At 39.8% G+C, this 26,320-nt stretch overlaps 2 protein-coding genes across 4 annotated transcripts in view; both read right to left on the reverse strand.

Moving 5' to 3' along the window:
* Window positions 1-66: 66 nt before the first annotated feature.
* Window positions 67-4,370, reverse strand: LOC113544774 (galectin-9). Its single transcript, XM_034312408.2, has 8 exons — window positions 4,046-4,370; window positions 2,898-2,986; window positions 2,570-2,777; window positions 2,023-2,295; window positions 1,904-1,936; window positions 1,701-1,789; window positions 1,334-1,490; window positions 67-590 (listed from the first exon to the last, which is right to left on the reverse strand). The coding sequence occupies exons 1-8, from the start codon at window positions 4,073-4,075 to the stop codon at window positions 444-446; spliced, it is 1,026 nt and encodes a 341-aa protein (XP_034168299.2). The 5' UTR covers window positions 4,076-4,370; the 3' UTR covers window positions 67-443.
* Window positions 4,371-4,895: 525 nt separating this feature from the next.
* ksr1a (kinase suppressor of ras 1a) overlaps window positions 4,896-26,320 on the reverse strand; it is a 34,358-nt gene continuing 12,933 nt past the window's right edge. The window contains exons 2-20 of one of the 3 annotated variants that reach the window (XM_026943776.3): window positions 22,441-22,581; window positions 18,363-18,510; window positions 17,561-18,041; window positions 15,959-16,134; window positions 14,827-14,896; window positions 14,437-14,520; window positions 14,241-14,302; window positions 14,030-14,139; window positions 12,886-13,054; window positions 12,515-12,556; window positions 11,565-11,613; window positions 11,404-11,467; window positions 10,838-11,328; window positions 10,328-10,424; window positions 10,076-10,209; window positions 9,843-9,974; window positions 9,624-9,759; window positions 9,105-9,238; window positions 4,896-8,326 (exon numbers count right to left, since the gene is read on the reverse strand). In XM_026943776.3, coding sequence (XP_026799577.2) covers window positions 8,308-8,326; window positions 9,105-9,238; window positions 9,624-9,759; window positions 9,843-9,974; window positions 10,076-10,209; window positions 10,328-10,424; window positions 10,838-11,328; window positions 11,404-11,467; window positions 11,565-11,613; window positions 12,515-12,556; window positions 12,886-13,054; window positions 14,030-14,139; window positions 14,241-14,302; window positions 14,437-14,520; window positions 14,827-14,896; window positions 15,959-16,134; window positions 17,561-18,041; window positions 18,363-18,510; window positions 22,441-22,581 — 2,739 coding nt within the window. In that variant the 3' untranslated portion in view covers window positions 4,896-8,307. Of the gene's footprint in view, window positions 8,327-9,104; window positions 9,239-9,623; window positions 9,760-9,842; window positions 9,975-10,075; window positions 10,210-10,327; window positions 10,425-10,837; window positions 11,329-11,403; window positions 11,468-11,564; window positions 11,614-12,514; window positions 12,557-12,885; window positions 13,055-14,029; window positions 14,140-14,240; window positions 14,303-14,436; window positions 14,521-14,826; window positions 14,897-15,958; window positions 16,135-17,560; window positions 18,042-18,362; window positions 18,511-21,137; window positions 21,713-22,440; window positions 22,582-26,320 lie in introns of those variants that run through there. The other 2 variants (XM_053241457.1, XM_026943780.3) reach the window with 2 other exon arrangements.

A 26,320-nucleotide genomic window follows, 5' to 3' on the forward strand; every position in this document is an offset into this window, starting at 1 on the left:
TTACAGGACTACACATTAATAACAGTATTTTCCCATAAAACCTCTGCTACAATGTTATAATCATGCTGCTGTTTTAACTCTTTTATTGCCAAATATACATCATAAATACATTTGAAAGTGTCAGGGAAAAAAAAAACCTGACTACTTTCAAAGCAATTCAGTCCAATTCAAAGCAATTTCAGTCCAAGAACATTTGATATCAAAAGTGCAGGAACAATGAGAACAACAGAGATGGAATCAATCAGTCATAAGAAGAAGACTTATGGCTCACTGGGGTTTATCTATATAACAGCTTTACATCTTTTGATACTGTATAATTTTCCCAGAATACAATATGTGCCTCCATACTGACTTAAATAGAATAAAATACATTTAAAGTATTATACTGGTTTGAACTGTTCTTACAGTTTATAATTTAAAGTGTTACACATTACGATCTGCCCTTAAACCATGACAGAACTGACACTGATGTCTCCATCGACCTCCAGGATGTCGATCTGCTGAAGCAGGAAGTGACGGTGGTTGTAGGTGAACATTTGTATGCCGTTCACCGCGATCCTGTAGCACTGAGTGTCACACATGATGCTCACCTGAAACGTAAATGTAAGTGTGAAATTTAATATGTGGTACAGATAAAAATTAATGATTTACAAAATATGACCTTCATAATCTGGTTCACTGGATGTGTAGTGTGAATTTTTTTACGTAGTGCAAAACAATGGAAAACTTTGGCCTTCAGACTGTAATAAACATCACGGGCAATTACGCTGTGTACAATTAACAATATGGGTGATATGTTGTGTTTCTAAAATGGACTTCTGAGCCAAATTGGTGTTTTTGGAAGTATAAAGTGCTGCGGGTAAAAAGTCATGCGGGTAAAAAGTCATGCGGGTAAAAAGTCATGCGGGTTGTCCAAGATGGCCGCCCCAACAAAGTTACCCTACATATATTTTTTAAAATTCCGATGAGAAATGGTGGTAAGCATGTATAGCTACTAAAGATAACTAGTTCAACACGAATTACTGTAAATAACGGACTAATCAGCGTGAAAATTCATTGCTTTCTAGGATTTATTTTTCTTCATAATGTTTCTAGAAGTTTTGCTTTTTGCTCATGGGTAAAGTTTGTGTAATATCATTGAAGAACTTAATTGTTGTTTGAGGCAAAACATTTTAGGTGAGATAGCCTTCTATTCTTCCATTAACTACATGAGCCATGTAGCTTAACAACTTGTTGCACTACCATAGTAGTTATAGAAAAAGCTCAACAGGATCAGACTGAACTCATCTGAAAGACTTTCTCAGCTTGAAAACTGCAGAGAGGTTTTGATTACTGTAAACTGCTGGCCTCTGTAGAAGGGCATGCCACCGCTTCTCTCCTCACGACCCCAGCGCTCCTTCATCAGGCTGTTGCGCACCACTACGTTCTGGTTAAAACGCGGGTTGAAGTGGAAAGCAATGCCGGAGTTATAACGCAGGTTGATGCAGAACCTGGGAAGTAAGGAAAAAAAACTTCAGCCAAAGTCAAAACACTTTCATCGCTTTCTATTTTCCTGTCAAAAGCAGCTCTATAGTGCTGCGACTGTCTAAAAGATCCTCCTGTCATCTGAAGTCAACCGGTCAACCTGTCATCTGCTCTAGGGATGGGACTTGGCCTTGATTGATTGGTAGCTGTGGCTTGACGCTGTGTCTTTGCATTACCTGTCAGCGTTGTGGTTGATACAGCCCTGTACGCTGATGCCTCTGCCTGGGTAAAGTCCACCCTGAATTATGGTTTTATATGGTATAACCTGGAGAAACAGGCAAAATCAATATGCTAAATGCTTCACTACACCAAGCTAGCTCGTTGAGCAAAGCCCAATTGTTCCAGTGTTGTAAAGGATTATGGGATACGCTGTTCTTACATAAGCAGGTGGAGAACTGTATGGAGGAGGTGCCTGTGAAGAAATGTAGCACAGAGAAACATTAAAACAATAGACATAGATTACCTATATGATTACATTAGAATAAACGTTCTACTCACAGCACTTAAACCAGCGACAGTGCGAGAAGTAACCGCCTGTATCGAGCTGGCATGCTGCTGATGTCCTTGCATATTCCAAGCTGATCTCTGGGTCAGTTTGCTTTGGCACCTCTGCTTCTCTGGCTGCATCGGTCTGCTTCGGTCGATACTCACGGCCGGGTTTTGGAAAGTGATGGACGTGATGTCTACACCTCCATCCACAGAGATCGCATTCACACGAGAGACAGGCAGACGGTGCAAGTACTCCAGGAAATGAGCTCCATTCACGATCACCTGACACAGTGTTACAAGGTAGATGGATAAATTGAGAGTTAGAGTGATGCTTTATTGATTTTGTATGAGAAATGGTCTTTCTATAGCAGTCAAACTGCACCGTGCGTGGATTAAAAGCAGGGTGAATAAGTAGTAAATAAGATAACTACAGTAATACACAATAAATATAAGAGAAAAAAGGGTGAAGTTGAAGGATAAGACTGATGCATTAATGCTAAATAACCCTCTGTTGTGCATTAACCACAAAAAAAAAAAAAAAAAAAAAAAGGCACACCGAATAGGAGTCTCTGTTGACCAGGAAGGTGATGGTGAAGTCGGAGCCTCTGGGAAGTGGGGTGTGGTTGGTCCGTTGCTCTGAACCCCAGCAGGAATTCTGTAGTGTGTTACACACCACATGACCCGACTTACCGACGTAGCGCGGGTTGAAGTGGAGGGCGATATCACTCGATGTGTTAGTGACACATTGCAAATTCACACAAAACCTGTCCATAAAATCACCCAAAAATCAGGAGGGTTCATGTAATCCACGTGTAATGTCTTGTTCATAAACAACAAGCTGAACTTGTTTTTTATACTAAACAACCAGGCAGAGTGTTTCTCACCTCTCTGCTCCTGCCAGGACTCGTCCTGTCACAGTGATGGTCTTCCCTTCAAACAGGCCGCCTTGGATACAGCCCGTAAACGGCAGGTCCTGAGTGGCAGGAAACGATTTCAAGTGCAATTTAATTATATAGTGTGTTTAAAAAGATTTGCTGATGTAAAGTAAATTAAAAAGTATGAAGTATACATAATGTTTCCTATTTTATGTTCATGTACTATTTCTATATTTTGACTAAATTGAGACAAAAGTATTCTTATATTTAAATATTTTACATTATTCTGATTATTCTGATTATTAAACTGATTAGACACTTTTACTCATCTCAAGCTTGAAATAGTCTTGTTCTGTTGGCAAATAATGTTTCTAATTTTAAATATTTATTTCTAGAAAGACGCAGATTAATATAAGATAAATATAATATAATTGCCAAAAGTATAAGAAAATTTCAAGCCTGAAATGTGAAAAGTATCTAAAAATAATATAATATTCTAAAAAAATATATAATATTATATTTGATTTATAATAATAATCTCACAATAATACTAGATAGATTTGCCCTTATGCAATATGCTAAGATTTTTTTTTTGTAGTTTGCTATCATTACTAAGATTTGCTTAAAATAATGTTTATTAAAAGACTACTTTATTTGAACGTAAACTATATATTGATTTTTTAAAAATTAAAAAGTTTTTTTAATGTATCAGTTCAAAATCATTTTCTGTGTTAAAAACGCTGCAAGTCAAGTTCATATGAATCAGAGATTTTAAATATAAAGTTTTATAATCATACATTCAAATCCAGTTGAAAATATTCCATAAAAAGGCATTAAAATTGGATTAAAACTTGATCACCTAAAACTTAACAAGTCCTTTAATGTCCACCTATTAAAACAGACCTGACGGATTAGTAGGGAGAAATACGCAGAAATAAGTTTTATAACAATATTATTACCAGCACATCTAAAAGTACTAGTGCCAGAACTCTTGGCACCCTTGACGAAAAGGAGCTTTACAGAATAAACTTTACAGCAGCCAAACGTCTGATTGTCTTGAGTGTGGACGTCAATACAATTAATACACAAAACAAATAATCAAGTGCAAGGTTAAAAAGGCTAAAACTGTCACTAATAAATCAAACTCGAATCCTTACCGGACACAGGTATGGGTGCTGGTTGGCCATGTTGATACTGTGTGACCCTGAACAAGGTTTTTTTTTCTCCCTCAAACACCAGACAGTGCTATCAGCTGCCTCTTGGTTTCGTTTTGCAGTGTACGTTTTGTTTTACTGGATAAGGATGTTATCATACAATTTATCAGAACAATTATCATATAATGCAGTTGGCACTCCTAGGCACAAACAGACTGAGTTAATGATTAACAAAACACCACCTTCACACAACAAAAATTATGACAGGATTCTTCTCTCTTCTCTACCGACACGTAAATGGTATAAATTTTGATTATAGACAAAAAAAAAAAAAAAAAACATAATTGAAAGCTTCTAGATGATCGGAAAGATACTTTAGGTTTGCACTTTGTTCATGTTCAGGACAATTTCATAGATTGTTTCAGCCATAAATGACACACACACACACACACACACACACACACACACACACACACACAGAGCACCAAGCCTATTCACTCAGCCAGTTCTGCACTGGAGTTACTCCAAATTACTAAATGCACATGGACTATATTATCATCCAAAGCACTTCTCATGTCAAATTGCAGCTCCACACTTTAGGCCACGCCCCCTACCCCAGTATGATGCCTGCTCAAAGTGATGCCAAGTTACACTTGTGTGCAAAACTTTGCATCTCTCTTGGTTTCTGTGTGGAAATAAAAGCATGCATATTGCACATGCACACTATTTTACAGTTTTGACTACTAGAAAAGACAATTTCAAGCTTGAAATGAGTAAAAAGAACTAGAAATAGGCATGATCATTTTAAATTTGTTGCGTGTGCGTTTGCTCTATTAGACGGCACGCTGTTAGAAATGCGAGCACAGCTTTATTGTTTCTCAAGGAGGAAAACAGAAAAACGTGTATCATATACAGAATAATAGCCACATGCAATACAAAAATATGTATTTGTACATGACAGAACATGTATTGACCCATTCTAAAAAAAAAAAAAAAAAATTTACAACTATTTTACAGCATTTTTTTGTACATGAAAAAATATAGAGATATATACATCTGGAACAGGGGAGCAATACATATTCCAAAATGTAGTACATTATATATTAATATATATAAAACGTCCATATAAATATGAAAAGAATTCGGTTCATTCGCTGTACAATAAATAAATTTTTGTTACACATATATCTTACAAGTCATCAGTATTTTTCAAACCACAATACACTCCAGGCTTTTATTCTTACATCATATTATTCCTGACACACACACACACATACACACACACACACACACACACACATACACACACATATACACGCACACATCACTACACACACAGACATTACAAGAGGTAACGGTTACTAGCTCAATGAAACAAGGCCGTGTCACTGCTTCCTATTACTATTAAACATTTTACGCTACATGAGGAGGAAAATAAAACTTGAGAAAACAGCAGTGCTTCTCTTTGGCTCGTTGTCACACTCAGGTACACACTCCTACCGGAGACACACATCCCGTTTATTTCAGCAAAATCTTCATTTTATTGCCCTGACTCGTGAGGCCACGGCCCTTTTAGCACTCACGGCGGAGGTTCATCCAGCATTTCTTTTTTTTTTTTTTCTTCCTTGCTACTTTTAAACAACCAGTTCAAGCCAAAAATACAATTTCACACATTTTTTTCCTCCTAATCCAAATGTAACTAATCAACAAAGACATGTCTGGTGTGTGAAACTTGCTTTTTAGCATTTCACCGAAGCTACACAGCTAATATTGCTAACAGGTGAGGTTAGCATCTTGAAAACTGCATGACTAAAAAAAATCACACACTCACCTCAAACTGCTGAGGTGATGAATAGACTTTCTGAATCTTTATAGAAGGAGTAATCTTTATACTATACCCAGTAAGAGGAGCAGCCATCTTGTAGCTAGTCAAACAGATATAGCTGATCTAGATACTCATGAACATCAGCAGCAGTGCTGCTAGCAAAGCTGTCTAGCAGCTAACTAGTTTAACTCACATTTCCTAGTAGTACTTTTAAAATCAAGTAGTTTGCAATTAGTTTTACTATCTTACCGATTACAGTTAAGCTACTATTAATTTTAGTGTAGCTTCTAATTTAGCTAGTTTAATATTTTGAATAAAAAAAACTGATTATTCCTTGCTAGCATTGCTAGTTGGTTTAACCAACATTTCCTACTAGTATGTTCTTAGCATAGCTATGTATAAAATTAGGTAGTTTGTAGTTAATTAAACTGTTTTAGCAGTTGAACAGCCACATTATTAAGCCAGTTTCAAGCTTATTTTTTTTTACCATGTAACATCTAGTGTAGCTAGCTAGCTTAAGTTTAATATTCTCCAAAACATTTTTTTTTCAAACTGAAGAATAGTAATTTATCTTTATATAATGTCCAAACATTATAAGTTGTTAAATATGTTCACCTTAAAAAAATATCTTAATCTTTTTTTTTTTTTTTTACCTTGTATGAAACACTGGTATCTATAAAAAAAAATAAGTCTCGTGTTTGTTGCACAGCTAAAAGGTAGTAGCAGCCATCTTGTAGCTAGTCAAACAAGAACAGTCAACGCTGTGGAAAGTGTCTAAGTGTTTAGCCTAGCTACTATTTTAACTAACGTTTCTTAGCTGTTAGCACAGTAACTTTTAAAATCGAAGTAGTAGTTTGTAGTTACTTTTACTATTTTAGCAATAGTAATTAAGATCATTTAGGCTATTTTACTATGTACAGTAGCTTCTAATGTAGCTAGCTAGCTTTAGTCTTTAGCATTGAACATAAGCTTTTTTTTTCACAAACTAAAGAATATTTATTTCTTATCTTTATATCAAAAGTGTGTCAGTGTCTCAGTGTCTAGCCTAGCTAACAGTGATAGCAGTGTTGGTAGCAGCTATGTAGTTAAGCTAATATTAAGCTATTTTTACTATATAGCTTCTACTGTGGCTAGCAAGCGTTAGTCTCTTGCATAAAACTTTTTTTTTTTTTTTTTTTTTTTTACAACCCTTTCATATATATTTGGTTTCTTCGTTGTTTTCTTTGAAATCACTTTGGTCACAATTCAGAAATGAACAGCCTTGATCTAAAGACATTCAATCCATTGTTTTTTTTTGTTTGTTTTTTCCCCATATGACTTAGCAACTTCTTCACCTCTGCTGAATGCAACGTTTTGGACACATCACTGTTTACAAGATTACTTTTGATGCAAGATTTATGTAAGTTTCTTGTATGTGTAATGCATGAGAAAAAATTCTGCAAATTTTAAGCTTAATGCGTCGACTTTTGACTTATTGTGCATTAGATGATTGGGATTCGAATGATGAAATAGTTACAATTATATATTTAGTTTTTTACACAGACTCATTCTGCAGTTTATGGGAGCCAATAATATCTTCTGAGGTGAGTGTGTGATGATTTAGTCACGCAATTCATGCAATGCCATACTGGAGACTATTTGCTTCCCTTACTAGTGCCAGTGCCAGTGTGTTTTTGTTGATCGACTACATTCTGGGTAAGGGTGATTAAAATTATATTCTGGCCATCCTGATCCTTTAAAAGACATCTGGTGTTGATGAGTCATCGGGCACCACAATGCAGCGAAGGGTGTGACAGCATTTATAGTCACTGTGCAGAAAGACCGTGACTAGTGAGCCTGTGTGTCGGAGAAGCAATAGTGCACATCGTCGAAGGAGTCGGAATCCAAAAACAAAGTGTAGGAAAAAGGAAGAAAGGGCGCGATGCATCCAGTCACAAGGGAGAAGAAGTGAAGAAGTGTCCTAGCAAAATAAGGAGGAAGGACAGGCTGCCACGAAAAGGAAAAAAATTCCACTAGGCAGACGCTACATCTCATAAGTCCAGATTTGGCCAAGATGCCGAGAGGAGAGAGTGAAGAAAGAGGCTGACAGCGCACACTCCAAAGGGAATACTCAGAAACGGCGGAGACGAGAGTCGCTCAGTATCCGTGCATTGCCAAAGCGCACTCCTCTCCAAGGACAGCAAGCAAAGGCGGAAGATCACACGGCGGAACGTTGGGAGCAGGAAGTGCGTCTCGTTTCTGCTCGGAGTCCACGAGTTCTTTATTTCAGGACGCATGCAAGGCAGATCCGGGGCTTTTTGTTTTGCATTGCTTTAGTGTTTCAGCTACAACCTAAAGGACGGTGAACAGGAACGTCAGACAGAAGAGAGAAGAGCAAGAGGTTAGGTTGTTAACAGGCAAATCAGAAGGGAAAAGGATGTTTATTAATATGAAAACAAGGTCAGATGTTAGTGTAGTTTCTACTCATAGACATAAAGGAAGAGAGGGGTGAGGATGGGGAGTAAAAGAAAAGAAAAACAATGTTAATATTCTCCAAGGACAATAATATATATATATATATATATATATATTCAGGTCAGGTCTTCAGGTCAGATTAACAAATTAATCACTAATTATGATATGACTCAAAGTCATATTTAAACTATGTAACAAACTATGTTACAAACTTAGTAACCCATAGACAAGCGCATAGCAGGGTTAAATTTAATAAGCCAATCACAAACTGGATCATAAGACCACCAGCTCCCCACTAGCCTTTTTTCACTCCTTTGCTCTGCTTAGCATAAAATAATGCTTTTAAACAATACGATAGCTTAGCAATATTAGCTCAACTAGCACAAATTTTTGTACACTACCAATCAAAAGCTTGAGCATATTTGTAATATGTATTTTTTTATATTTTATACATTCATACTTTTTTTAGACAAATGTAAATAATCAATTTAATGCATGTTTATGAGCGGGGGTGTACAAACTATTGAGAGGTAGTGTTGTTCTGTTCAGAGAGAAATTGAATGCTATTTGTGGTCAGTCACAACTTCCTAGTATTCAACCAAAAGTCAGTAAACTGAACAAAATTTTACACTTCTTCATGTTTCCATTCTGAGATTGAGAAGAACCACAAAGTCTGCTGAGACATTCTCGCATCTCTGTCGAAAGGGCTATCTGGCTGGAGTCAATGCTGGCAAACATTTAGCATGCGTCCCTGCGTGTCCGTCCTGTCTCTACGATACATACTCTGCGGATTTCCAGAAGTGTCCAGGGTGCGAGAGCCTGCGGTTGAGCTTGGGCAGTTTCTCCAGCATGTCAGCCAGCTGTGTGAACGTGGGCCGCTCGCGCAGGTCGTACGCCCAGCAGGCTGACAGGATCTCCTGAGAGCAGGGTTACACAAGAGAAAGTAGATGACTGAGATTTGTGAATACTGAAAGTACACAAAGCTGAGAACACACTTCTTGCCACAATATTTCTAGTGATAGTGATTCGAAGCAGCTTTTTCCAATATTCTCTAACCACTGTACATTAAGAGAGTGTTGATTTTTTAATAGGAGATATGTTGTATATGTACTTGGAGGGTTCACAAACTTTTGTACATACAAATTTTTCATTTTGATGTGCAATCTATTTTTATTACGCCAGCCTAAAACAAGGCAGTTCATAAACCCTGGAGGTAAATTGTGCGGTTACACTTCAATGACTAATCATAAGTCATGCATCCGGGCCCTTAAGCATTTAAAAATATTCCATGTGATCTCTCACCGTTACTTCTTTGCCCAGGCTGATCTCCGCCAGCACTTTCTTGATGCCTTCTCCGCTGCCCACCTGCCAGATGGTGGCCTCCGCTGGCTGGTTGGTGATCGGCCAGTCCCTCGCTTGCAGCTCGTACCAAATAGTGCTGAAACACAATGACTGGTCTGTCAGTTGCTAGTTTAAGCACTAAACCATTCCACTGTAGAAACACGTGAAACACGTTCTTACCCAAAGGCGTACACATCAGCTGCATTGGAAAAGGGCAAGCGGTCCTCGTTGTTGCCGGGGCTCATCTTGCGCACAATCTCCGGGGCCAGATAACAAATCCAGCCGTGAGGAAGCTTCAGCTCGTTCTCTCGCCTGAACACATAACACACACATACACTATTTATCAGTTTCCCTTTTATTATGATGTCATACACAATGTGTTATTGCCAGAAGAAGGAAGAAACAGCCTTTACCTTCCCTCCTGAACCACTCCTGAGATCCCAAAAAGGCCAAAGTCAGCGATTACCACTTTGTTGGTGTCGTGAAAGACGTTCTTCGATTTCAGGTCCTTGTGAACGATGCCCTTCGCATGCAAGTAACCCATTCCCTAATAGAGTGAGAAGCCAGTGAGAAACAACAGGGACAAAGAGAAATGCAAGAACAGGCCATGAAGAAATGCATACTAGCATTATGTAGCTAATGATCAGGCTAATTACGCTAGTTACCTTCACAATCTCCTGAGCAATCTGTCTCGTCTTGTTGATGTCCAGTGTGTTCTTTGCATCTCTCACAACAGAGTACAATGTCCGGCCTTTGCAGAAGCTAAGAAGGAATTTCAGATGAAGTTCTGAATTAATGTAACTGATTACAGTGATCATAACTACCATAAGTGTTATTTATTATTATAACAACAATGCCATGTCAACTGTCAGATAGAATCAGATATTTAGCCAACTACAGATCAGATGAGATTTTTAATTTTATATTTGTAAATGTTTGTAATTTTTACTGCAAACTATATCTAGGCAGATACTGCAGCGACATGAGCTAATTTCGGACAGAATTTCGGAGAGGGTTTTAAACTCATTCATACATTTTCATAATTTTCACAGCTAACGCAATTCAGTCTTGCCTACATACAAACCAATACAAAATACCAATACTACTATACAAAAATACATGTTCCATGCATATATAAGGTAATAAGTAAAACTACAGTAGCGGCTCTGACTGACCTGGTGATGATGGCGAGGTGTGGTGGTGCCATGCAGGCCCCCATGAAGAGCACCACGTTCTCGTGGCGTGTCTGCCTGTAGTTCATCACCTCCTTCTTGAAAAGCTTGAGGTGGTCCTGATTGTTGCCATCAATCTCGAGCAGGCGGATGGCCACCTCGCCATGCCAGCGGCCCCGGTGTACCCGTCCCCAGCGGCCCTTGCCGATCAGCTCACCCAGGTCAAGCTGCTCAAAAGGGATGTCCCACTCCTGCAGGTAGACGCTGGTCTGACTGGCCTTGCGTGAGACAGGACCCTTCCAGGGGCCGCTGCCTCTTGCGCTGGGCAGATCATCCAGCTCGTCTCCGTCTCCTTCAACATCTGAGCCTCCGTTTGTCTCTTCAAAGCTCACCTCCTCCTCCTCCTCTTCCTCAGCTTCCTCCTGCCCGTCTTCCTCCTCTACGCTCGCGTCGTCTTGCTCCTCTGCTTCCGCTTCCTCATCTTCCTCTTCCTCCTGATGCAGAAAAACATTTTTACTACGGTCTCATAACTTATTTATGAATATGGCTGGATCACAGTAGTAACTTACTTCTCCGTCTTCGTGCTCAGCCAGCTCAGCGTGCACATCCTCCTCTGATGGGTCTGTCTCATTCCTGAGGGAGGGGAAGTGGAAAGGTTAAACCATCATTATAGCACCAACACTTTACAAGAGATAATACATTTCATTAGATCATCAGACGTCTATCTTACACTGTGTCTGGTAGGCCTTCTGGGTGAAGCGTGTTGGAACTGGAGACATCTGAAAAAAACAACGAACGTTAAGAAACCAAAACACAAATATTTGGACTGTGCAGTTGGAATCTTGGCTAACAGCCCGTTTCCTTTCGACACCTGAACATTTGTTTATGAGACACTGACCAAAGATGCAATGCCATGATTCACCAGCAGGAGGCGAACAAAATCAACATTACAATATCAAGTCCATGCAAACCATTTCAATTCTCTCTGGCACAAAAGTGTGTGTAACATTCATCACACTGTTTTGTGTCTGTTTGATGCCTACGGGGATAAGGGTGAAGCAGGAGCAGAGCTTTCAGTCAGAATGCACTCGGCAATGTACTTAGAGCTTAGAGCAATACAAAAAATTATTTATAGTATCTTTTAACATTAATTTAGTCATAGTGGCTCGCTAACTACGTAGTTTGCTAAGTAGCTGGTGTATTAACTACGCAGCAATGCTAATTAAGTTACATCTTCTTATATGTAAATATGGACTAGCTAGCCATATAAACTCCAATTTGAACTTAGCTTGTCAGGAATTTTTTTGAAATAGTCAATGTTTTATTAATTTTGTTTACACATTTTTTACATTTTTAATTTTTTTTATAGTGACATCAAATTGCAAAGTCTTCTACGTAAGTTCTGCTCCCAAAGTCACGTGAACTTCATTAGACCAACTGACCCGTGTACCAAACTTTATTAAGTAATGGACCATTCATTAAAATCACCCAAATAGTGAGGACAAGAACAGTTAAAAAAAAAAACAGGGCAAGACATCAGCATGCACACTCTCACAAGCAAAAATAAATGATCTAAAGAAGCTAGCCTTCTTCGATGCACACAACAAGCTGACAGCTGGACTGAAACACTTTTGGGAAAAGTTACAAGGTGCGAACACTGACAGGTCGTCTTTAACTCACCGGGGAAGATAAACTGCTGTCTATGCTGAAAGTAGAAGGCAGCTTAGGGAAAGAAGGACGGAGAAATCAACAGGCAGGGAGACGACAAAGAAAAAAGTCGAGGGTTAAAAGGCAAGTCGAAACCCATATATGCGTCTTTTGAATAATCTGTGTTAGCGTGTTACATTTGACCAGGAAGGAAGAAATGTTTGAAATAGGTGCTTATTTCCCAAAGTTCTATAACTTCTATTCATTTTATACCTAAAAAAAACCTTGGTCTTAGAAGTTTGGACCTATAAGTAAGCATGTTAAGCATGTACAATAAATACACCATTAATAATAAATGATACTTTTGATGCAATGACAACGTCCTGTTGTTTCCAAACACTAACCTGGGAAGTTAAAGCGGTTGTCCCGGTGGTTTTTGGGTGAAGGGTTGGGGGGCGGGGTGGCACTGGGCGGATTACTCTGCTGGAACGGGGCAGGAGATGACGGGGTGGAGGACGTGGTGGACGAGGGGTTACTGCTGGAGTCCAGCTGATTCAGCACAGGCGGATGATCCTTGGGAGAGAATGTCATACCATGTTCATCATCAGTTTCAACCTTAGGACCTGACGCACCCTTATTCACAGCTGTTTATTAGTTAGGTAATGAGCATTAGAATCAAAAACACTTAACCTTTACAACCAAATTCAAAAGCATTAAGCTGAGGAGTTGATAGTTAATGGTCTTGCACAAGGGCCTAAATCTGCCATTTCACCTCACAACCTTCTGGACGCTTTAATCGTTTAGCTGTCATCGGCTAAACCACCACTGACTACATGGCATCCTATTATACAATCAATTATATGAAAAAACGCTCAAGAAATGTTTGCAAATATTACAGGCAACTTTTGCCATCATTTTTGCAAGAAAAATGCTTTACATAAAGATGTAAAAACAGTCACATGACACTAAATTAATTCATAATTACAATATTTCTTCTCTCAAAAATGCCTCCTCTATAGTTTCTTTCAGTAATTCATTCACAGAAAAGATGTTTATTTCTCATAACAACACACTGCCAGTCAAACACTTCTGAACGCATGAATTTTTTTTTTTTATATTTATTACAATTTAAATCCCAAAATCTTTGTATTTAAGGGTAATGAGACTCTAAATAAGTGTTTTACTAAAGCGCACTTGTTTTGTGAAACCATTACTATAAGACACTGCAATTCAAATTTGTAAAGTTAATTAGTGGCAGTTAAAGGAAGTTCACACAGACCTATTTTTTACTTTGAGTTTCTAATTAATGAGTGTTTAACTCAAAAACATTTTGTTACATTTAGCCAAAAATGGGAATACTATGACTACTTAATTCATAATTGTAACTGGCAGTCTATAGGATATATATTCTGCGTATCATTCCCCAGATCCTGAGTCTCATGTCTCTATAAAATCACCATACAGGCACTAAAAAGACAAAGAAAAGCCACTGTGTGTATGCAAACAGAAGTGATTACTGTATTAGTGCTGCATCATAAAGGTCAGTACCTTCTTGGTTATTGCCTTTGGTAACGTGCCAAACTGCGGCGCCTCGGCCGGTCGATCCACAGGGTTGTTGATATCCGACGGCACAGACTCTGTCCTCCGGATCTTTGTGACTGAAACAGAGCAGTCGAGGAATGTGAGGGGAACACATAAACCCTTTTTCAAGGACTCTGTCATTTATGTGCTCAGAGCAGAGAATGAACAGAGCACTTACTAGGAAGGAATGATATTCGACAGGAAGGAGCCTCTTTCGTGCATTTATTGTGACACTTTAACCTGCGGAGATGAAAATAGCCATTAGAACACCACACACAGGTGAAAGGCTTTCATTTTCACTCTAAACGATATCCATTATGAAGACCTCAGTGAGATCGAGACACCTCCTCTGCACTCTGCTTCTAACAACCCACCTACAGTGTTTGCATTTCACTCCGAAGATCATGTTCTTCTGGCACACTTGACACGTCTGCGAGAGCCATGACTTGGTGGAGAACCTTAAACACAACACGTTAAAGAACGGCAAGTTCGTAGGTGTATCACCTGGCCAATTTATATATTTCATAAACATATGTCTTGTTTATGAGACAACGATAATCACTATAACACGTTACAACATGGCACTGTTGAATTCTTAAATCTGAATGTGTTGATTAATTTCTTATAACTGTTCAGCTACGATGTAGTGATTTGTCACACAGGTGTCTATTAATGTGCTTAAGTTATCGGTAAACATGGTAATTATTTTTTTTTTATATAGTGGTAATACAGTAACCCATGAATAAATAAGAGGGCGGAGTTACCTGTGAGTGACAGCCAGGCCGATGTCTCTCCTCACTGCCTGCGGAGAGCTCCGATGGACTGCGATGTTATCTGACGACAAGTCGGAGAGACACATAAACCCAATAATTTTATTTAGATAAGAGAAAGTTTCCCCTCAGTAGAAATAAACCTTCCTTTATCCTCAACCTGATGATTAAGCCTCTTAATTATGTCATAATACCTACATAAATAAATGGACCACTAGCCAAACAATTCTCCTGGCCGTATTAAAAATAAGCTATTTAAGTGCTAATTTACTACAAGTGGCCATTTTTCTGACTTTAAACAGTTAGATTGCACGTGTGCTCTAAAGTGAGACATTGTTAGCTCTCAATCAGTAAATACTGTTGCAATTTCCAAATGATCATGAATGCAGAACTACTAAAATATAGGAAATCAAAAGCTATGGTTTTACAATATAGATTTTTTTTATTGCTAATTTACAAGTTAGTTTCTTAAGCCATTTTTGCTGTCTTGAAAAGGAAACACAACAGGCCTCTAAACTGTCATCTATCAAACTTCACATGACATAATAAAGTACTGGAACAGCTCTCAAGATGGCGGTGAAGAGTTCCCCAAGGGGCTGGAGAGGGGAAGTCGATGAGTGTACGTTAAAAATGCTATTGGAACGCAGCCATAAACGCTTCAGCACAGGAAGACACTCTGTGATAAACCTTTAACTCTGAACCAGTGCAAATATCCAGATGTTTTTTTATCGGGAAAGCTTGATCAACACCAGAGTTAATCATTAATTTTAGCAGATGTTTTTTACATACAAGACAAACACTGAACTAATCCTAAAAACTAGGCTCTACTTAGGATGGTCTACAATTCGTCTGTGAGTGGCGCTAAAATAAAGCGCACGAAGTGTCAATTATTTCTTGTATTGTGTTACACTTCATGTGTGAGCCACTGTTTTGTCCTGAAATCCTGGAGGCTTAATACTTCACCTCTCTGTTAATCCGTAACAGGCTTGATCCTATTACCCAGAAGCATTATTGTGCAAATTTTTTCTTTCAGTTCTATCCAGGACTATCTAGGAATATGCACTACACAGCTACTTTGTACCCACTCTATCTCTGTGTTGTGTGTGTGTGTGTGTGTGAATCTCACTCCTCAGGCCTCCATGTTCCTCCAGCAGCGTGGGTGTTCCCGGGAGGGTGTAGGGGGCAGTAGCTGGCACAGCGCCATGTGTCCGGGCAGAAAGCAGTGGAGAGCGAGACGGCGAATCATCACAAGCATTGCCGTTAATCTGGACATTCAGGAACAGCTTATTCTTCTTCCCACACCTGTGGACACAAACACAGGCGAGTCAGTGAGGTCACTGAGAACCAGGGATACTACGCAAAGCAAGATAAAGGATTTAAACCAGCATGCTGTCAAAGGGCTGGGTGCGCTGGGTGTACAGAAATCAGTCTAGTACCAGGGTTAAGGCTACTGAGGTAACGTGTGGTCAGAGGCAGGACACAAGTGTGTAAAGTCGAAGTGCTTTTATTTATAGGAATCCAACAATCGAAATCAGAGTCCATACCAAAACACAGGCAGGCAACGTCAAAGGATAATCTATACTCAATGTTGAAACAAAGTCAAGAGTCCTAAAACCAAAACAAACATGAAAACAAGAACATAAGGCTTGGACTAAAAAGCAATAAAAAAAAATTATGATGATATTTTGGCACAACAGGGTATATATAGTCAAGGACTAACACAGAACAGGTGAACACATTCAGAAAACAAACCAATGACAGGACAGGGACAGAGACTGGACTAGAACATTAACCAAAACAAGAGCGTTTATCGTGATGGGAATGGTGACGCAAAATGGGAAAGGGGCTGGTGTTAGGGGTACTGAGGTTAAGGGGTGGGGTTAAATGTACTGAAGTTAGGGTAGGTTAAGGTTAGGGAAAAGTGAGTTAGGGTATGTCAGAGGTACTGTGATTAAGGGTACTGAAGTTAGGGTTATAATATCATTATTTAGGTTCGGTAATACATAAGTCAATTGAAATATGCCTTAGTTAGTAAATCTGTGTGTTTGTATGTTTTTGTGTGTGTGTGTGTGTGTGTGTGTGACCATGACTTGCCCTCTTTTGGACTCTGGGCCTTCAATGTGTATCCTGTTGTGAAATTTTTCCTAATCTCAGAAATCTGTAGGGGATTAGCCTTGGCCTTGCTCACAAACACCATTTATATGCATTTTCTCTCTCTCTCTTTCTCACACACACACACATAAGTGTTTTTGGGGTGGAGAATAGGATGTGTGCCCTGTTTGCAGTTAGGATGTTAGATAATGTGTGTGTGAGGACAGTAGGTGTTAGGAGTCACACTAATAATTTCCTAGCAGTGTATTACGGTTTATAATACTCAACATAAATACACTACATTAGTTTTATTTACCATGTTTTTCAAACTCATGGAGTGCGTGACTCGTGAACATAATTATGGAATAGGGAACAAGAAACATCCTAAGTTGTCCAAAATACTGGACAATTAGAAGACAGCTGTCCTTTTCCTGCCTCACTAATGGACAGGAAGAGTGGTGATGATATTTTGAAATGTCCTTGATAACAATATTGTGTGTAATGAATATCAAGATATATGTCGTATAAATGATTACTGCCATATGCCTACCACCTCAAAGTATGTATAACATCTATAATTATTTAAAACAATATCCATTGTTTATAGCCCTGCCTGCCAAAACAGGAAGTGACCTACTTGCTGGTGGGTGTGTCCTCGATACGGTTGCCCAGTTGGCTCTCGTGGCTCTTGCTGCGTGTCAGGGTGATGTTGGGCAGGACGTGGAGTACCTTGCGTGACGGCGGCGGCGGCGTGCAGGGTGGCTTCAGACGGTGCCTCCTCTTTGAGGGTGGGGTTATGGGCGGGGTGGAGGAGTGTCCATGGACACGGATAGGCCAGGACGAGTAATATGGACTCGGGTCTGTTAAGCTCTCCGCATAGCCGTGGTAGATGTGGGCCTCGGGGTTGGGCGGGAGATGGCGTGAGTGAAAGCATGGGACGAGGGGTGTGGTGGGCACGGTGGGTGTGGTGGGCGTGGTAGGAGGTCGGGCAAGAGGGGAGGGGCTATGAGGGCGTGTCAGACTTCCAAGTAATGGGATCTGGTCCGCTGGGGTGAGACCTCCGCTGTCGCGTCGAGTGGGCTCAGAAAACCAGCAGCCTCCGTCCTCACTACACTCTCCTGAGAATGAAAAAGCCACAGTTAACTCTGAAGACCTTCCTGCTTTTGCCCTGCAGCCAGAACTACTGTCAGGCTTGCTGTTTTAAAGTTAAAATTAATCAACACCTTCTGACCAATCAGATTCAGGAATTCAACAGCTCTGTGGTACAAATTCATGTCTTTGTACATTATATATTCTTTATCATTTGCAAAAATATTCTTGTGATGATTTACCAAGCCAAATGTTCTGTGTATTTCTTACATCTGGGAGCTTCTCGTTTCCAAATTAAAACTAGACTCCTGCTATTTAGAGCGGGCTGCCAGACCAAACAGGACTCCCACCTGATTCGGTGGCGCTCTTTAAGCAGGAGAGGGCAGCGCAGAGCCGAACACACTCCTCCGCAGAGGCTCCCAGGCTCCTCATGGTCTCTCGCACCTGAGCACCGGGCATCTGCAGCAAGGCATCCAATGACAACTTCACAGGCAGCGCCTACGCGGCATGAGATGTGGAGAGAACAGAACAGACAGCAGGGTTGGTGAGAGAATCCACAGTACAAACACACACCCACACACACACACACACACACACACATACATGTACACATAACACAGTCTCTGACTCTGTAGTGTGAACACACTGTATACAGATAGAGTTTATACATCCACTGTCAATCAGGCTGTGATGGTCATGTGATCCAGCTGGCTTTATTAATGCTAATACTAAAGCCTTAAATTCGTTCAGCTGGAAATACACATACAAGCACACACACACACACACACAAAGAGAACACACAGAACACACAGAAACTCATAACAATGGATGATTTAAGTCATTTGAGTTATTAATTTTGGACTTTGAGTCATTTGAGTTACTGATTTATGGCTTTGAGTCATTTGAATTTTTTGAGTCATTTGCATTAGTGATTTAGTTCTTTGACTCAGTTCTTGATTTTGGGCCTAAAAAATAATAGTTATTTAAAAAATGTTTGTTTCATTAGTAAGGAAAACTGTTTATGTAAAATGGATATGATATTTAGATATGGTTCAGGTAGAAATCAAATGATTTCTATAGTTTTACACCAAATAAAACTATTACAAGGCTAGGTTTCAGCCTTGAACCCCATCCAGTTTGTCAGTGACATCACATGGACTTGCTGATGTGGTTCAGGTCACAGTGGGAATTACTGTCATCTATAAACTATTGCATTAGTATAATTATATTTTGTATTTAGCACAGTTTAGTATCATTCCATACCCCAGGCCACGCCTAACTAAATATGAAAACGGAATTGAGCTTGAAAGCTAGAAATGATATGATTGGTAAACTCAAATTTGTGTTTACTGACTATCCTGGTTGAGACGGATACTTTGATGAAATATCGTGACTATGATATTAACAGTGTCATTGCATCAGGCAGCCTGTTTAATGTGAATTGGAATGTGGCAGGATGAAGAAGTCGAGTGCCTCATCACCCTCTCACAACCTGATGCTCATTGTTTTCTCTGAGAGGCTTAATGCAAATGAATTTCTCTGTCTCTGTCTCTCTCTTGTTCCCTCTTCAAATCCTCACATCACGTGACCTCTTAGACTAATTAAGCCTAGCCGATGATCCGATTACCTCATTATGGACCTGTACGAGTGGACGAGAGGAAGCAGTCACACCAAAGCTCCTGGAGCGTGGGTTTATTAATATATGCTCAGAAACGTTTACGCAAATGTAACTAACTATCCAAAACTTTAATCTATATAAAGTGCTGGATATATTATGGATTTTAGATTTTATTTTGTTGCTCTCATATTGAACTGAATGTCTTTAACAGTAAATACTGCACTGTTACTGTGTTAATAATAATAAATATTCTTAGAAATTTTTCCTGTTAGAGTTCATGCCCAAGTCAATCAAGCCCATCAGTTTCACTACTACTATTACTACTACTGCAATCCATCCATCCATCCATTTTCCATAGTCTTATCCTACACATGGTTGTGTGGAACCTGGAGCCTATCCCAGGGAACTCGGGGCACAAGACAGGGGACACTCTGGACAGGGTGCCAACCCATTGCAGGGCACAATCACACACATTCACGTACCATGGACTATTTGGAAATGCCAATCAGCCTACAACGCAAGTATTTGGACTGGGGGAGGTAACCGGAGTATCCGGAAAAAACCCCAAAGCACGGGGAGAACATTCAAATCCACGCACACGGGGCGGAGGCAGGACTCGAACCCCCAAAGTGCTAACCGCTAAGCCACCACGCCCCCTACTACTAATACTACCATTACAACTACTATTACTACTACTATTATTACTTCTACTACTACTAATACTACTGCTAATATTGTTATTATTATGATGGTTACTACTAATATTATCATTACTATTATCATTACTATTATTATTGCTGCTACTACTATTCATTATTAATATTACTAACAATAATACTACTTTTACTACTATTACTACTACTATTACTACTACTAATAATAATATCAATATTACTGCTACTATTATTAATAATATTATTCTAATACAAATACTACTAATACTACAATATTCCTAATACAACCCTGAATACTATTAACACTGCTAGTGATAGTAATACTAACACTACTAGTCCATAATGTAACTGTCCTACGAAACAAAGTACCTGGTTTATTGTCTTAATTAAAATTATACCTGTCTGAGCCAACAGAATCATGTTTTAGTGTCGAAAGCAGATGCTTTTTTTTTTTCAGGATTTGATCATTTCCTTCGTCAGGTATGGAGAACATTTGTACATTGTATTCATTTTGCAAAGTCACAGAGCTGTTGAAGCAGCCGACAGTGATGCGACAGAGATGGAATTTCCACCAACTGAGCAGAAACAGTTGTATGAAGAACGAAGAGAGGCATTACCTAACACACACACTCACACACACACACAGAAGGAGTAAGTGTTAAGTGCTAGGACTCAGGAGTGCTACAATCACTAGTCACGAATCACGTCAAATATAAATGATTTACAAACACATATAAACATATAGGTGAGTGAAAAGTTTGCGCACCCTTAGGGCCAAGTATTGGCAAGGGGCGCTGCAGAAACATCTCAGAAGTACTAAGTCGGTTACTCACTTCAGTACTGCAGTCTGATCTTTAAAAGACACACAGAGCACAGTGGTGTGACACGACCCTGTCCTTGAGGTCGGGGTGACACCATGGTGCGGCACGTGGACGGCAACTTGCCTTGCGGATCACTGATTTGAGTTAGCTCTTTGCGCTAAGCTGACTAAGCTCTGAAGCACTCAGACTAAGAGGTTCTGTCTGAGAAGTCATTAGGTGGGTGTTGGTAATACTAACGCTATCACGTGCCATCTGTATGATCTCATGAACTACTGGTGAACCTGAGGTGCATGCACTGTGTTCCAGTTGGAAGGCAGCTCCCTAGGTAGGAAATGTGATGGATAGTGCTGGTTCATTCAGAAAACTGCAGATCAGATCAGCAGTCCATAGTCCACGCAGCTTCACGTGTACCTTTCTCAATTCCAGCTCAAAATTCTGTTCACAAAAATTTGGACAAACATGGAGGCCCAAACTGGAGGCCTTGTAGCTAGCACAAACAGTCATATTTATGTTCTTTTTTTTTTTAATCAGTTTGTCAGTAGGTTAGTATAAATTAGCTGACAATGTATCACAGCAGCTAGCTTTAGGGCATTCCTGCTGGAAGAGAAGACAAAAGGAGAGAAGAAACAAAAAAAGGAAGAAGGACACAAAAGAAATGAGAAGAGAAAAGGGAAAAAAGAAGAGAAGAGAAGTGAAGAGAAGAGAAAAGGGGAGAGGAAAGGAGAGAAAAGCATCAGGTAGAAGACAAGTGAAGATATGAGAGTAGACATTGGAGAAGAGAAGAGAAGAGAAGAGAAAAGAAAAGAAAAGAAAAAAGGAAAGTAGAGAAAAGCATTAGGTAGAAGGCAAGTGAAGATATGAGAGTAGACATTGGGGAAGAGAAGAGAAGAGAAAAGAAAAGAAAAAAGGAAAGGAAAGAAAAGCATCAGACAGGAGCCAAGTGAAGATATGAGAGTAGACAATGAGGAAGAAAAGAGAAGAGAAAAGGGGAGAAAAGAAGAGGTGAAAGAAGAGAAAGAGTCGTATTATGATCAGTCACTGTAGAGTGATGAGTAAAGAGACAGACAGAGGCACTGACTGCTCCACTCTGAATTGGTCATGATTGTGTGCTACTCCCTCCACTCAGCAGGATTCCCCATCTTTAGGGACTTGATGCTTCCATTGTTAGTTCACTTCAACATCTTTTGTAAAGCCAAAGCCAGGATCAATTATTGCAACTGCAAACTCCACCAGTGTCATTTACCCATCGCAGTTCCCTACAGCTAATCAGCTATGCAGATTTACACATCCCTAACGCTGTGTGTTTGCGCGTCACCTCTATGAGCTCGGCTCTCAGGCTGATGGTGCGTAGCCAGTCCCCCAGGCGCGGGAACGTGTTCAGGGCCTGCGGTCGCTCTGTCTCCGGAACCTTCAGCTTGCACTGCAGCTGCTTGCAGATGTACTTCATGAGCTTCACCTGCAGGGGGCGACAGAGAACCAGACGCAGGAGGGAGGGGTGGGTTAGCAGGGAAAAGAAATTCTTAAGGCTGCTTTTTTTTTGGATTTGGACACATATGTGGAAGTCGTTATTAATTTACGACAATAATCACTTGGGTCAGAATGGATTTTACAGGCCGAGATGTGTCTGTTTTTTTTTTAGAAATCTGACTTTACTCACATTGACAATGATATTGTGTAAGAAGAATAACTTCAGAGCAGGTAAACAAACTGTTAAATATTAGGATTATGTTTTACAATAACATTTTATATTACATTCATTTACAGCATTAGTTAACATTAACAAGCCATTCACTTCAGCAGTGAAAAAAAAAAAAAAAAACAGAAGTAATTCTGGATGTTTAAATATTAACCAGATGATTATTTACACTTGCATTATCCAGTCTTTATTCTATCCATCACGAGACACAAGTTCACATAAATGAGCATAAATTCAGTTACGACATGTTACTAAATCTGACTAATCTGCTGGAGTCAAGGCAGTGGGTGTAAGTGTCAGAAAATCATTCAGCCTCACAAAGTCGGCCAGTTTAACAAACAAGATTTCATATTAATCATTAGAAAGTGTTTTGAATGGAATCCACTACTTTATTGCAGCTGTTCATTATTTATTCAACATCTAAACCAACGTCAGTTATCACAAGTGCATCTGCTCTGTACTGCTGATACATTAATGTAAAGTTTCTGGTTTATTTTTTGAGGAATAAAACACTTTGAGTGTGCTGTTATAGGATAATAATACTAAAATTCTTAAACTTGGTAAATTTTCATAGATTCTGTAATATGAAAAATGAAATTTTTTAATTTTTACTATCATTTTAATATATATATACGTATTGCAGATACCTGGATATCTTTATCTTGGTCCATAATCCGAGGTCTATGAAAAAAAAAGCTACAGACTCTAATTCTAATATCAAAATAGAAGAGAAATACAGTTTCTACAGGAAGTGAGGGTCAGGCAACCTTTTAGTTTACAAATCATACATTGTTACAGATCATGCATTGTTAAAATGTCAAGTATTGTGATATATTTTTCAGTATTGTCCACCTCTGTTTGCATAAAAATATCCATGAGGTTTACTACAGATGAATTGGCTTTACTTTTGCAGTATCTATCATTCCTTCAAATCAGACATAATCAACTGATCATTTCTGCATGTTCATAACTGTCTATAAACATGCAACTATGCAAGATACACTCCACTGTCTTGCCAAGGACACACTGGACTGGAGTGTGTAAGAGCTGACTCAGGATTGGACAGGACCAGGCTTTACCCAATCACGGCGAGCCATCTCATAATATTCTGCTGAGATCGGTGAACACTTTTGATATCCCTATCCAACACAGCTCACAAGTCCCGAGGGCCTCGGACATGCCAGTGCAGAGACGTCCTTACGTAATGGGACTTTACGGACTTCTTTTCCATCTTTGTCGTGCCACACAAACATTCATGCTCAGTGAGCAAGCGAAAGGATAACTGCCACAGCGCTAATGAGGTGGAGCTAATTATACACAGACGTATTAAGGTATTTGTGTGAACCATTGTTCGAGGTCATAACGCAAAACTGTGTGCGTGAGGATGCCAGAAATAAAACTGTGCATGTTGCAATGCAAGAAAGTCTTTTTTTGGCTTATTCTAAAGCAACACATCACATACAACACATCACATACAAAATAAAAGTGAGTTCAATAGTAGGTCAAAGGTTGGTAAAGGAATAGTTTGGTGGAAAATCATATTTACACAATTTGCCACTTATCCCAAGCGCACAGAAAGCAGGTGTGAATTTTGCTTCTATAGTTTTAGCTACAAGGCTAATCTACGTCCATCTCACCCAAAATCTTTTTGTGCCCAAAGATGACATCATAAAAATAAATATCAATCTTCAGTATGTTCTGATACAACTCTTTCTTAAAATTGATTCAGAAAGTTATTCTGGGATCCAGAGTTACCATATTGTTGGAAGGTTGCAAGTTCAAATCCTGTAGATGCCACAACCATCCACGGTCAGGGCTGAAGAGAGCAAAAATCAGCCGTGCTCTCTGGGCGGATGGGACAGTATTACGCTCTCCCCTGTCAGTCACAGCGACTCCACCCAGTCGTGGGCATCTGTAAGCTCGTGTATGTGGAAGAGGGCAGATAGCGCTTTCCTCCGAGTGTGCTACGCTGCCCTGTGATGTAGCATGTGCACCAGTTTGGATAGACACTGTGGCTGTGTTCACATGTCTCAGAGGAGGCACGTGCTATTCATCACCCTTTAGCCGTCGTGTGATGGGGAGAGCTAGCTAGTGGGTGGGAATTGGCAAATGACCACATTGGGAGCCGCGTCTGTAACACTACAGCGGTCAGTGACATGGTGCAGTTCTGTCCATGTTTAAAGATTACACTAAACCACATCAGCACATCTGTGAGACATCACTGAAGATCTGGATGTGGTTTAAGGCTGAGATTTTGGGTAAACAAGACTTCCATTAGCTAGATTAACTTTGTAGCTCTGATGAAAACCAGGAGAAGCAAACATGTTTTGACTGATTGACTAGGTGAGGAACAACGGGGTAAATTTGAGCTCAGTGGTTAAGGTCTTGGCTTGTCACTGGAAGGTTTGTAGCTCTCAGCGAGCCACCGTTGGGGGTTTGATCAACTCTTAACCCTCAATTATGTGCTTATGCAAGCTCTATAATTGGATCGGATTCTGCCTCGCTTCTAAGTCGCTTTGGATAAAACCATCTGCCGAATGAATAAGTGTAAATGTAAAAAAAGAAAGGCTCCAAATCAAGCCCATTGCATGATTATATCTAATCTACATCATGCCACTGCACTTGGCTCTATGCCCCAGTGCAGTGAGCACGCCATCTGACTGAATCTCTCCCCCACAATCCCTGCTTATTTCCCCTCCAGCAAACAGGCCCGTCAAACAGATATAAATAGCTGTTATTATATGGAAGCGCACAGCAAGCATACCTCCTCTCAGGGGGCGTCTGCGCTGCTGCCATGGCAACCGGGTGTCATCAGAGCGTCGCAGCGAGTGACATCAGCACTCGCGGGTTCATAGTGAGGCTAACACATGGCTGCGTCAGGCCTCGCTTCCTCGTGGCTATTCTCTCCTCCAGGCCTCTATCTATCTGCCTCGAGATTTGCAGGATGCCTTTTTTGTTCCTCCCTCCCTACCCTGGCGAAGTGTCAGGATATTTTTGAATAACAAAACGCGACATGGGAGGGAGCGTTCTGTGAGGCAGCTCCCCTCCGATTCCTTTGCAAACAAAACAGCGCCGGCCAGCACAAGAGGAATTTTCCAGAGAGCACAGAGTGCTGACCAGAGCAAGAGAGAAAGGGAGAGACAGAGATCTGATATCTGGCTCAATCTCTTCAGATAAAGGAGCGTCTATGGTTGTGTGCAAAAATTTTGGCACCTGTATACAAACTATGCTTTGCTGATTGTAATTCTGTTCAGGGAAAATAGAATTAAATTGCAAGACTGGTGGATTACCCATCAACTGGATGGGTGCCAAAACTTTTGCACACACCTTATGTTTTGCACACAACTTATTGTTTTGCTATCTGTTCATTTCACCTAGTAAATAGGAATTGTAAACAAGAATTCACAAATGTATAGAAGTTGTTAATTTTTTTAATTTAGAAAATGATCAAAACATGCAGTTTGAACATGGGTGCACATACTTTTGCATATGTCTCTTT

Source organism: Pangasianodon hypophthalmus, chromosome 17, assembly GCF_027358585.1.
Source record: "Pangasianodon hypophthalmus isolate fPanHyp1 chromosome 17, fPanHyp1.pri, whole genome shotgun sequence".
NCBI classification, from domain to species: domain Eukaryota; kingdom Metazoa; phylum Chordata; class Actinopteri; order Siluriformes; family Pangasiidae; genus Pangasianodon; species Pangasianodon hypophthalmus.

What these genes read in the sequence shown, in the direction of transcription:
- LOC113544774 (XM_034312408.2), bottom strand. Translation starts at nt 4,075, where the DNA reads ATGGCCAACCAGCACCCATACCTGTGTCCG. An exon ending in GTCCTGGCAGGAGCAGAGAG is followed by an intron (nt 2,778 to 2,897) that starts GTGAGAAACACT and finishes TTTTATGGACAG; the next exon opens with GTTTTGTGTGAATTTGCAAT. An exon ending in ATCAACCACAACGCTGACAG is followed by an intron (nt 1,491 to 1,700) that starts GTAATGCAAAGA and finishes CTTACTTCCCAG; the next exon opens with GTTCTGCATCAACCTGCGTT.